The following is a 12,711-nucleotide window of genomic DNA, read 5'->3' on the forward strand; positions in this document are numbered from 1 at the left end:
CAGGGCAGTGCTGGAATCATCATTCCTGCAGGGATTCCCAAACCACATGGATGTGGCACTTGGGACATGGTCAGTGGTGGCCTTGGCAGTGCTGGACTTGATCTTCAACCACTTTTCCAGCCTAAAATTCCATGATTCCCAGCAGGAATACAAGTGCAGGAGTAAGGATTTGTCCCTTTTGTTGTTTATGAAATGTAGGGAGATTTATAGGGATTTATAAAGGACAGGGAGGAGGTGGAGCTGTCCTGAGCTTCTGGGGTCTCTCCAGAGATTTCCAGGAGAGCTCCAGGACCTGGGGCTGAATTTGGGGGCTGGGAGCTCATCCTGGGGGCTTCCAGGGAGAGGCCACAATTCCAGAGCCTGCCCCAGCTGCAAACAAGGATGGAGCAATTTTGGGAAGCCCCACTCTCAAAGCTTCCCCCAAACCACACTTTCCTACAAACCCTGGCGATTCCCCTATTCTTGAGCAGCAAGGAAAACAAAGGGAGAGGGCAGGAGGGGAAAAACAGGGATTTGGAGGTTTTCCTGGGGATGGGAGCAGGGCTGTGAGGGGTTTTACCGAGCGAACTCGATGCCGTAGGCAGTCCTGGTCTCGGTGCCGCCGCGCTGCTCGATGTGGCTGGCGGCCGCCACCACGTCCTGCACGGACCTGTAGTCGTTCAGATGGAACTCATGGACCACGTCCTCTCCGTACTGCACAACCCCCACCTGGGAACGACGGGAATGGCACCAGAAAGGCCAACAGGACGAGGTCCTGTCCACCGCGAGCACCGTCAACCGCGGGTAAAATTCTCTACGCTCTTTTTGAAATTCCATTGCCTAGTTTTCCCCCCCATGGGATCGTCATTTATTTCCAATTTTATGGCTCTCCCCTCTGCTCTGCTCCCAAGTTTTGGGGATATCCAGATGTGCCCAACCATCCCAGTTTGGACCCATAGCATCTCCAGATGGGACTGGGGTTTTTGGGAAAATCTGGGATGTTCCAGCTTAAATTCCTGCCTAAATCAACGCATGATTACTCGGAGCAAGAGCATGGAGAGCTCCTTTCCATGTGGTTTCATCCTCTCTGTTCCCACTGGGATGTGGGATCCCTCCACAGCTCACTTAGGCACATTATTGGAAGCATTTTCTTCCCATGGGATGAGTCAAAAATCCCAATATTTTGACAAATTCCAGCAGTTTTACAGAAAAGGGACATTGGGAATGGCCCTGGGATGACACAAATGGTTCAGGGCCTCACCTGGATCTGTCCAGGACCAATGTAAAACTTTTTCAGGATATTTATCAGGAAGTGCTGGACCTCAACCCACGGATAAATGCTGTTGGATCCATCCAGAACGATGATGATGTCCATGTAGGTCTGGCATCCTGTGGAAAATCCAGGGATTTATTAAAATTCCTCTTGTAAAGGGGCAGATTTATGGCTTCACTTCCAGCCAGGTACTTCCTCTTAGGATTTTTTGGGGAAAAAAATTTGATTTTAATAGTTTGGGAAAGAATTTGGGCTCCAACAAGGTGGGGAGAAGCCACAGGAATCCTCTCTGCTGTGAAAAGATGGGATCGCTTTATAGGAATAACACTCAGTGGCATCACTTGGGATTCAGCTTTGGAATTTGATGCCATTTAATATCATTCCACACTTCAAAGAGGAGCAGGATCCGGCTCCTCTTCTCCCGCAGAGCCGTGCCTGATCCCTGAGTCATTCCCAGCCCTGCCATGGAAAGCAAGGCGGGCATTTCCTCCCTTCCCATGAAATCCTCGGCAGCCAAAAACCCCGGAGGGGACCCCAGGGCTCGGCTCTGCAGCCGGAGCAGGAAGGATTTAAGGATTTTTTCCAGTGGGGAAAATTGCTCAGGATCATCTCAGTCTTGCTGATGTTTTACAGCATTCCTTGGTGATCCTGGATTTCGGAGATTTATTGGCTGCTCTTTCACCCTATAATTTTTAATGGATGAAAGAATCCATGGATTGGAGTCACTTATGGATCACTGGGATCTTCTGCGTGCCTCCATCTCCATCCCATCCTGGGAGTCAGAGAGAGGAGCTGACCCTGCATCCCATTAAATAAACACTTCCTAAAAGTCCCCAAAATCCCAATTACCCTTTGCAGTGAAGGCTGGAACATAACGAAGGAAGTGACACTGGGAATTCGATGATGCCTTTACTGCCTTAATCCCAAAAATCTCATTTTTCCAAGCCCCTCTTTATGCCCTGGCAATTTGGTGGTGAGTTCTGCCTTTCCTGTCTTGATCCCAAAAATCCTATTTTTCCAAACCCCCTCTTTATGTCCTGGGAATTAACCAACACCAGAGAGGTTCTGGAGCTGGGGAATCACATCCCATGGGATGAAGAGTTGCCAGGAACAGGACAGAGTTCTGAGAATCCTTCCCAGCTCCAGGAAAAGCAGGAAACTTCACTTCAACCCTCCAAAACAAAATCCTGTCTCCAAATTCCCAAATTCCAACATGTTTGACTCCTGGTTAATGAGGGCTTTGTTTTGTACAGCCAAAATGGGATTGGAGCCGCGATTGGAGCCAGGATCAAAACAGGGATTGGAGCCGGGATGGGAGCAGGGATGGGAGCTGGGATCTTGGTCCTCACTCTGCAGAGCTGGAGCCACGGTCCTGGAGAATCGGAAGTTGGAGTTGACGCGGGAACACATTCCCGTGGTGTAGTAGGAGCTGCCACACTCGTGGGACCACAGGGGGCTGCAGGCCTAAAAATTGGTAAAAAAGGCAGGATTTGGTTCAAAGGATCCCTTTTCCGTGGATGTGCTTTATTTTAATTTCACTTCCTTTAATTTTACTTTATTTCATTTTATTTTAATTCCATTTCATTCTATTTTATTATGCTATATTTTACTATATTTCGTTTAATTTTATCCATAAATCCCTGTAAATCTCCCTACATTCCATAAACAGAAACCCACCGAGAGGAACCTACCACCGCCTTCCCGTCCCGGTGCACATTCCCAAATTCCCATCCCACGTTCCCAGGCATGCTGCTTACCAGGAAGCTGCTGTCCCTGGGGTTGGTGGCCAGGCTCAGGCCCAGGCGCATGTTGTCCTTGCGCTCCGACACGTTGGACAGCGTCACCCGCCCTTGGGAGAGAGGCTGGCATCAGGGACATGCCCGGGGAATTTGGAACGCCCCTGGAATCTCTGGAGGAACTGGGAATTGTGTGCTGCAGAGGAATCTTCACTTCAGGTTTTTGGGGATTTTTGGGAGGTGAGAAAAAAGTTGGAAAAATTGGATTTTTTTCCTAGATGAACAAGCAAGGAAGGAAATTTTTTTGGAAATGAGGCTGGGAGCTGGAGAGGAAAAAATCCTTCGAAGGGCCCAGCTCCTGATCCTGGATTCCCAGGGAATCCCTGTTTTTTCCAGAAATTGGGAACAGCCCCCAGGGCAGCCCTGTCAGTCCCAAATGGGATTGGTCACTGAGATGTGTCCCAAATCCTGATCCAACTGTTCCGCTGGAAAACTCCCAGCTCCCCATGAGCCAGAGCTCCCCCTCTGGGTAGCAAACTGGGAATCATGGAATAATTTGGGAATTTAAAGCCCATCCACCATCCCAGGGTGCTCCAAGCCCCATCCAACCCAGCCTTGGACACTTCCAGGGATCCAGGGGCTTCTCTGGGAATTCCACCCTCCCAGGGAGGAATCGCTTCCAAATATCCCGTTTTCCAGGGATAATTTGGGATGTCTGGGGCTGGAACGCCCTACCCAGGTTGAGCTTGGTGCAGTTTCCATGGTTGTCACTCAGCACTGGACACTTGTAGACGTCTCCGGTTTTCTGCTGCCCGTTGGATTCGTACGGAGCTCCCACCACCAGCCTGTGGAAAACATGGATCCGTCAGCACCAGGACAATGGGAATCCCCTGGGAAAAATCCCCTCAGCCACAATTCCCAGATTTGGGAATGGCAGCAAAGGGCCCCAGCTCCAGTGGAAGGAAAGCTTCTCCTTCTCTTCCCGCTGGAAAGAGAAAAAAACTGGGAATGTGACTCTGCCACCTGGAGTTATGGAATTCATTCCCATCAGCTGCAAGGAATGGATTCGTGGAAGGGGGAAAACCCAAACCCATCTGGAAGCACAGGGAGGAGCAGGGAAGCAGCTCCACGGTGGCACCGAATCTCTCAGTATCATTATGGATTGTCCCTTCTCTCCACTGCCTGTGGAGGAGCTTTGCCACAGGGTCATGGAATGGTTTGGGATGGAAGGGACCTTAAGGATCATCTCATCCCAACCCCCTCCATGGGCAGGGACACCTCCCACTCCATTCCCAGAACATCTCCAGGACATGGATATGGAGACACCTCCCACTCCATTCCCAGGACATGGATATGGATGCAGGATTCCAGCAGAACCAGAAGGAATAACAAGGAGCTGGTGGAGCACTTCCAGCAAATCCCACTGCGATCCACAAGGAATTTTTCCCCAGAAAATCCTGGAAAAGGGGATTTGCTCCAAGCTGGGATTGTTATGAACAGCCCTGAGCTGAACATTGGGATCTCCAGTGGTGGGTGAGGAAATTGGGAAGGAATTTTCCCAGGGAAAACCCTGGAAAAAGGAATTTTCTCCAAGCTGGGATTTTTACAGGCACTGGGAGATGAACATTGGGATCTCCATTGGAGGGAAGGAATTTTCCCCAGGAAAACCCTGGAGAAGGGAATTTGCCCCAAGCTGGGATTGTTACGGGCACTGGGAGATGAACATTGGGATCTCCATTGGAGGGAAGGAATTTTCCCCAGGAAAACCCCAGAGAAGGGAATTTGCCCCAAGCTGGAGTTGTTCTGAACATTGGGACCTCCAGTGGACATCGGGAATTTTCCTGCTCTCCAAAAGAAGGGAGCTGCTAAATCCCAATCCCCAGCAAGGACACCAACTTCCAGCTGAGATATTTTTGGGACACCCAAACATTTTTCCCACTTTTTCTTGACCACAGCAACCCAAAAGCAGGAAGAGTGCAGGACCTAAGGAATCCATCCCTTCTTTCCAGGCTCTCCCAAAAATCCTCATCACTATGAGTTGATGGCAACTCCTGCTCCCAAAATAAATGGGATTTTTTTTTTTTTTTTTAAATTTTTTAGCTTCCCCAAAAAATCCTATGGATGCAACCATCCCAGTCTGGATCTCCAGATAAACAGGAGCTCTTTTGTTCCACAGGGCCCTTCCCAGCAGCTGGAAAAGCCACCGGCACAGATGTTCCCTGTTAGACCAGGAATTGTCATTCCTTAAAAATGCTGCCGCTCCAAAGACAAACATCCCATTCTTTTATCCCAAACCGGAATCGCTCCCCCAAGGAAAAGCTCCTGAATCCAAGGATTCTCATGGAAACACTTCCTGAATTACGGCTTAATGTGGGAATTCACCACGGGAAAATCATCTCCAGCTGGAGCTGTCCTCAACAGCATCCAGGAAAATCTGGGATTTTTCAGGAATTTGCTCATTTTCCTGAGGCTCTCCCACACTCTCATTTGGTGGAGAGGAGGGAAAAGATGGAAGATCAGGAAGGGGAATGAGAAAACCTTGAGAATAAGGAGGAATAAAGGTGGTGGCTCCTTGGAAAACAAGGATCTCCTGGTGTAATTCCCAAAGAATTTCAGATACATGGAATTTCATGAACTTCTGGGAGCAGCTCCAGCTTGGTGTGCCCGCCATCCTGCAGGGAATCCTCTTGGAGACTTTTCCATGAATTAATATTCCCATATTAAGATGATCACATCACCCATTAATCAATATTCCCCAAAAAACCAGCGTGTTTGGGGTTGGATCATCCCTTTGGGATGACGAGGCAGATCCAAAGGAAACCCAAACATTCCCAGATTTTGCCATGAATGAGGAGCAGCTGCAGAGCTCCTGAAACCGGAATTCTGGTCTCCCAAAAAACAATGGAATTGTTTTCCCTTTTTGGTTAAATGGGAATGATTAATCAGCTGGAGCTGTCAAATCCTCATGGAAACTTGGCAGCTGGGGAAAAAGGCTTTTCCAGCTGTTTGGAAGGTGTTTTTAGGGATGCTGCTCCACTCTTCCTTTACTTGGAAATTCGGGCTAGAAATCCTGGATTTTTCCTTCCTAAAATACAAAAAAAAAGTCAGGGATTTGGGATGGGTTGTCCCAAATTCCCAAAAATATCCAAATGATCCAGCTCATCCCAAGAAAACTGGAGCATCCTGCTATAGAAGGGAGACATTCCTGGTTTTTTCCAAGCTTTCCCCCTCCACACATCCTGGGATCATCCCAAATCTCCCGATTTTTCCCTGGATTCCCAAGAGGGAAGCAGCTCCTGCATCACAACTTGGCCAAAAAATGAGACTTTGAAAGAAAACCAGAACTAAACAATTCCTGCCTCGCCTCCTTCTCCGTTCCCTGCTCCCGGAGAAAACAAAGGGAAAAAAACCAACAGGGATTAAGTGGGAAAAGCTCTGACTGCCCCAAGCTGTCTGAGGATGGATTTTTAACTTTCATCCCCCAAAAAATAAGGAGAGTAAAAGCAGGAATACCCCAGGATATTTCTCTCCAAGCAAAGCCCAGTGCTGGGTCCTGATTCCCAGTTTTCTGGCCAGGCTGGGAATGGGATGTGTCCATGCCTCCAGGCTGGGAAAGGCTCCAAACCAGCAAAATTCAGGAATTCTGGAATGGTTTGGGTGGGAAAAACCTTAAAGCTCATCCCATTCCACCCCTGAGCTCCGGGCCCTGCTCCTGGACAATCCCGGTCTGAGCCCGGCCGAAGGGAAAAGGAGGAGGGGAAAAAAAAAAAAGAGGGAAAAATCTTCTGGCTGGATTGAAAGCCAGAATTGTGCTGATCTGGAAAAACACTTCCAGGGGTTTCTGTTTTCCAGCTCCTGCCAGAGGTTTTCTTGGCTGGGATTCTCCCGTGGCTTGGCCGCCACTGGAGCGCTTGGAATATTTTGGTGGAAGCGCAGAGAATTCCATAATGTCTGCTTCCAGCTCTCCCTCCCACCCCGGGATGCAGGATCTGTGGCAGCCCACCCTATTCCCTGCTTTTTTTGGGGGGGTTTTCCCTCTTTTTGGCCTCGTTTTCAAGAAAATCATGGAATGGTTTGGGTCATTCCAGCCCCACTTCCAGAGATTGCTCCCAGCTGGATTTGAACCTTCCAAGGATGGGGTGGCAAAAAATCTGGGAATCAACAGTGGTTCTGAAGGAGAAGGGTTTGTTTGGGGTGGAAATGGGAGATTGGGAAAATCTCCCAATCTGGGAAATTCCCAGTTTTCTCGGGAATCTCCAGAGGGAAGCTGGAGATCCCGCAGGACCCTGTGGATACAGATCCCAGAACGGCTCCATGGAAAATCCCAGCTGAGCCAAAAACACGGAGAGGCCTCAACTGGAAACATCTCCTCAACATCCCAAAAAAATAGGGGAAAAAACTTCAGGAAAAACGGGAATGCGGCATTCCTGCTGCCCAGGGTATTCCAGAGTTCCTTGTGCTGCCTTTGCTCCCATTATCCGCTGTTTCCTGGGATTTGGGGTCTGGATTTGTCATCGCTGCTTGTCCCCATCGTGTCTGTGCCCTTCTCCAGGATTCCTTGGAAAAGGAACTTTGGGATGCTCCCAGAGAGGAGTTTTGGGATCAGAACTTCCCTTTGGATAAGTGGGATACGAGGTTGGGATAGGGAAAGCTCCCCAGGAGCATCCAGCATCCCCAAAATTCCAGGAATCAGCTCCGAGTGTCCCTCTCCAGGATTCTTTGGAAAAGGAGCTCTGGGATGTTCCCAGCCACAGATCCTGGAATGATGGGAAGCACCCTGGACAAACACTTGGAAGTGGGAGATGAAAGATGAAGGGAATTTTTTCCCCCTTTTCCCTGCTCTTGAAACTCCAGGAAGATTCTTCCCAAAATCCCATGAGATTCCAGGTTATGTTTGCCCCAAACATCCAGGAGCTCTCCATTCCCATGGGATCTTCCAGGTTTTAAGGGATACACATCCCATGTGTGGGAATTCGGCTCATTATTCCCAAAGAAATCTGTCCACAGCATCCAACCTGCCAGGATTTGGGATTCGAACCCTCCAAAACTCTTTTCATCCTCCCAGGAATTCCTTCTCCTTATCCCAAAATTCCTCACAGGTCATTTCGTCCCAGCAGCACAGGGAGTTCCCATTTTCCCCAAAAACCCGCAGTTTGGACACTGGGAATGCTCCAATCCCAAAATTCCAGGTCCCTCTTTCCCTGCCATTCCATGGAGCTCTGGTGGTTTTTGGGATGAATTCCAGGCACCTGCTGTCATCTTTTCCATCCCCGCTTGGAGAAGGTGCCCCCAGCTCCACGGAAAAGATGGAAAAAGTGTGGAAAAGGAGGTATGGAAGCCCCACAATGCTCTGGAAAATGCCAGAGCAAAATCAAAATCAAATCCCACATGGATGAGCTTTTCCAGCCTTCAATATCCAAGTGGAATATTTTCCCCCTCCAGAGTTTAATAACCCAAATTTTTTCCTCTTAGATTTTCCTCATGGATTTTTCACTCTCTGGGATGAACTTCCATGAGTCTGGGTGGCTCCTTGAAAAGTCTGGAAAAGGAGAAAATTCCCGACTTCCAAAAATACCTGGAAAATCCAATCTGTTTGGAGCCGCTCCAATCTTCCTTTAGAAATATATGGAAAAAAACATAAACACAGAATTCTTGGAATCCGTTCCCAAACAATTCCCGGCAGCCAAAAGCAGCATTAAAAGGCTCAGACTGAAGGAGAGGTGCCAAAATCCTCGGATTCCGCGCTTGGAATTTGGCAGCTGGATCCCAGCACATCCATGGCTGGGATTCTGAGAGAACCCCGGAGTTTCTGCTGTCTTCCAGTGGATTGTGTGGAATTCTTTGGGATGGGATTGGGAGATGCTCAGCAGGAATTGGGGTCCCAGGACATTCCCTTTCCTTCCGTGTCCTGCCAGCCCCTGGAATTATCCAGCTCCTGGAATTCTGATCCAGCTCCCTCTGCACATCCATGGTTTTTATTCCAGAGGTTTCTGGTTGCTCCCACATTTCTCCATTTTTCACTGTGTCCACATTTTTCCTTTGGATTTTTTTCCTGCTCAATTGCAGATTCCAGCAGCGCTGTCCTGAGTTTTTGTGTCCATGTCCATCCATAGGATCCCGCTGGAAAAATTCCATTTTTCCAAGCAGAGGAACCCACAGGAGGAAAAACTAGAGGTGGATCCTGCAGGTGTTGGCAGGAAAAGTTGGGAAAAGAAGCCAGGGATGGCCTTAGGTCCTGCTTGGGAAAGCAGGAAAAAATTCCCAGTTTCCAGGGAATTCAGCCCTTGGTCACCCCACCAGTGGTGGTAGCATGGAAAAACGGGATAAGAGATCCCAAAATCCCAGGAATTGCAGCCCCTCAGCTGGGATGGAGCTAAAACAACTATGGATACAACCGGGATGAGAATATCCTCAAGGGAATCTCAGGTTCAGGACACAGGAGGGTTTTCCAAAGGTGGCAAAGGTTGGATTCCAGAATTCCAGGAGTATCCACTGCATTAATTATGGGAGATTAAGCCTGGATTCATCCACCCGGGAGGAAGATCCTGAATTCCAGGGAATTCCATGGGCTTTGGAGCATCTGGATGTGCTCCTGGAATGCACCAAAGGTCTCTGCCAACATCTGGGTGGGATCCCCTGGGATTCATTCCCCTGGGATCATCCTTGGATTCATCCCTGGGATTCCCTTGGGATAACCCTAGGATAGGCCCTGGATTCATCCCTGGGATCAGCCAAACCCACTCCAAAATCCCAAACCTGAGCCAATCCCGGGCTCATCCCACATTCCCAATGGATCAGTTCTCCAGGCTCTGGCTCCTCCATGCAAACAGTAAAAACCAGGATGGACTGGACCCAAACTCCAGATGGGATCCCAGCCCTGGGGGGCTCCAAGGAATCGTGACCCAGCCAGAACATCTCCTTCCCAAATTCCCGATATTCCCTATCCCACCCCAAATTCCTCTTTTTTAAGGAAAACCTTTCCTCCATTCAGCACCTCCAGAGCAACCTCATCCTGGCCCAGCAATTCCTGGGAATTCTGAAGGAGATTTGGTGTAATTCCCAATGAAATTCCCACTGGAATTCCTGGTTTTCCAGAGCCCACTCACCATTTCTTGCCGCCGATGTCGTGCTGCTGCACCGTGTATCCAAAAAAAGATTCCCTGGATCCCGCGATGATCTGGGGCCTCTTGGTGTCGATGTTGAAGGAATTCCCAAATCCTGGGGGGAAAAAAAAGGGGAGGATCCGTCAGCCAAGAAGCTGGAAAACACAAATTCCACATGGATGAACTCGGAATTCCGAAATCTCGGAACAGAATTCTTCCAATCCCAGCCCCGCTCCGGGTGCTCCCACGTCGGGTTGGATTCGATGATTCCAGAGGCACTTCCAAACTCACCCATCCTGGGAAAGCTGTTCCCGAATTTTTGAAGATGCTGCAGGAGCAGGGATGGGTTGATCCCATTCCCATCCCAGCCAGGATGGGAATTCCAAAGCATTCCAGCCCCGCCTCATCTGCAGCTTCCCAAAATTCCGCTCTCCATCCTGGAGCTCCCAGGGAATATCCAGCCCTAGGGATGGAGCTTGGAGCTCATTTAGGATTCAGAATTCAGGGAATTCAGTCCATTCCCAGCCCTCAACAGCTCATCCTGGGCATTCCCTGGAGCCAGGTTGGGAAGGGGAAGAAGAAAGGAGCTCCTCCCTCTGGAATCCACGGATTCGGCCACTTCCATGGGGATCACGGGATGGGATCCATGGAAAAGGGATCCTGGCCAATCCTGAGGGTTTTCCCAAGGATCCAAACCCGGGATTCCCATTCCCTGGGTGAGGAGAGGCAGCTCCAGAGGGGGATATCCCTAAGGATGGAATTCCAGCTGGGACAGGGTGACTTTTGGGATTAGTCCTTTCCCTCTGGAAAATGCTGCTTCCCACAGAACAGCAGGAGCAGGATCCATGGCATCCCAATCCCGGGATTCTGGTGCCCACAGGGGACAAATTCCAGAGAAATTTCCTTCAGCAAAATTTGGGGAATTCTCTGGCAGCTCCTCCCTGTGCCTGGAGCCAGATCCAGGTGGGAAATTGGGAAATCAGGAATTGCCCCAGGGGTGGGAGTCTTGGGAATGCTGGAGATGCTATCCATGGGAACAGAGGGAAATGGCCCAAATTCCAGGGTAGAGCAGCAGGATGGACATGGATAACCAGGATATCCCAGGCTGGATTCCCTGAATCCTGCTGGATGCTTCATTCCAAGAAAAACCTTGGAATCCTCCTCCAGGACAGGGATGGGCTGCTCAGTTTGGAATTTCTCAGGATATAAAGGAGCTGTCAGCAGGAAAATTTGGCACTGCTGCTTCCCAGGTGGAAAAATGCAGGATGGGAGTGTTTGGATAGGCAGGAATGTCGGAGAAAAAGGGAATGCTTGGAATCCTAGGAACAAATCCGCTCCTGGAGCACGGAATGGAGGAATCCGGCCACGGATTCCAAGGAGAAGGAGCTTCCAAATGATCCAGAAAGAAATTCTAGAAAGCCAGGATAAAAAAACCCGGGATAAAAAAAAAACCAAAACGGGAGACGGGGATGAGAGCCAAGATATTTTGTGGAGCGTTGACCTCATTTCACATCCCAAAGAAATGAAAACCTCGGGAGAGAGGGAAGCTGGGATTGGCCACGGAATGATGGGAAAGAGAAAGGGGGAAGGGCATCAGAGCACCCCGGGATCAGAGGGAATTTTGGGAACTTCGGATTCTCAGGAAGAAATTCCAGGATCCGGAAGAGTCTTGGATGCAGAGGAAGTGTTGGAGAGGATGGGGTGGATTTTCCTCTTAATTTTCCTGGATTTTGCATTGCACACCCCCAAGCTGAGGATTTTCGGGAATGGGAACACAGGGATAAATTGGAGAATCCCATTCCATGGTTTAGGATTAAAATCCAGAAAAGGAGCCAGAATAAATGAACAGAAATATTCCATGAAATGGGAAATCTCTGGGAAAACAGGGAAGAGAGCTGGGAGTGGCTCCTGCTGGAGCATCCCAATCCCAGGGAAGAAAATATCCTAGAGAGAAGATTCCAAGCAATGGATGGAACCTCAAAACTCTGACAGAAAGAAAGGAATAAAATAAATATTGGGAATATTCCAACTGGCTCCGACCGAAATGGGAATTTTAGGAGAGGTTATCCAGGAGATTTGGGAGCCAGAGAGATTTTCCTGCTGGGAATCAGGAAAATCTGAAAGTTCCCCCCTTTGATCCCAAAGAAGTGACCAAAAGCTCCAGGTTTTCCTTGGAATTCCGAGGGAAGGAAGCCTCAAATTCCTCCTTTTCTTTGGAGCTCCTGGAGGACCCAAACTTTTTATTCCTGTCAAGGAAAATATTGGGAAACAAGAAAATCTTTGGGAAAGAAGGATGGAAATAAAATCCACCTTTCCTGCCAGGGTAAAAATCAGCATAGAAAGAAGTCCTGGAAGGGAAATTTCTGGGATGGGGATGATTCCAAAGGCCCCAGCACCAGGAAAAAAATGGGGAAAAACTGGGAGGAAGAAGGGGGAAAAGGGGGAAAAGGAGGAGGGGAGAAGGGGGGAAAACTGGGGGAAAAAATTGGAAAAACTGAGGGGAAAATGGGAACAAAGGGAGGGAAAATGGGGGGGGGGGTGGGAATTGGAAAAACTGGGAAGAAAATTTGGAAAACCTGGGGACAAAAGGGGAAAATTGCCCTGGCTGAATCCCTTGGGA

At 49.1% G+C, this 12,711-nt stretch overlaps 1 protein-coding gene across 2 annotated transcripts in view; it reads right to left on the minus strand.

Annotated features, from left to right (window-relative positions):
• The window catches only part of ITGA11 (integrin subunit alpha 11), a 44,324-nt gene that overhangs the window by 22,668 nt on the left and 8,945 nt on the right, over positions 1-12,711 (minus strand). For both annotated transcript variants that reach the window (XM_058033754.1, XM_058033755.1), the window contains exons 2-7: positions 10,095-10,206; positions 3,724-3,833; positions 3,010-3,101; positions 2,602-2,716; positions 1,241-1,368; positions 560-708 (exon numbers count right to left, since the gene is read on the minus strand). In XM_058033754.1, the coding sequence (XP_057889737.1) occupies positions 560-708; positions 1,241-1,368; positions 2,602-2,716; positions 3,010-3,101; positions 3,724-3,833; positions 10,095-10,206 (706 nt within the window). The remainder of the gene's footprint in view (positions 1-559; positions 709-1,240; positions 1,369-2,601; positions 2,717-3,009; positions 3,102-3,723; positions 3,834-10,094; positions 10,207-12,711) is intronic.

Source organism: Melospiza georgiana, chromosome 13 (assembly GCF_028018845.1).
Source record: "Melospiza georgiana isolate bMelGeo1 chromosome 13, bMelGeo1.pri, whole genome shotgun sequence".
Lineage (NCBI taxonomy): Eukaryota > Metazoa > Chordata > Aves > Passeriformes > Passerellidae > Melospiza > Melospiza georgiana.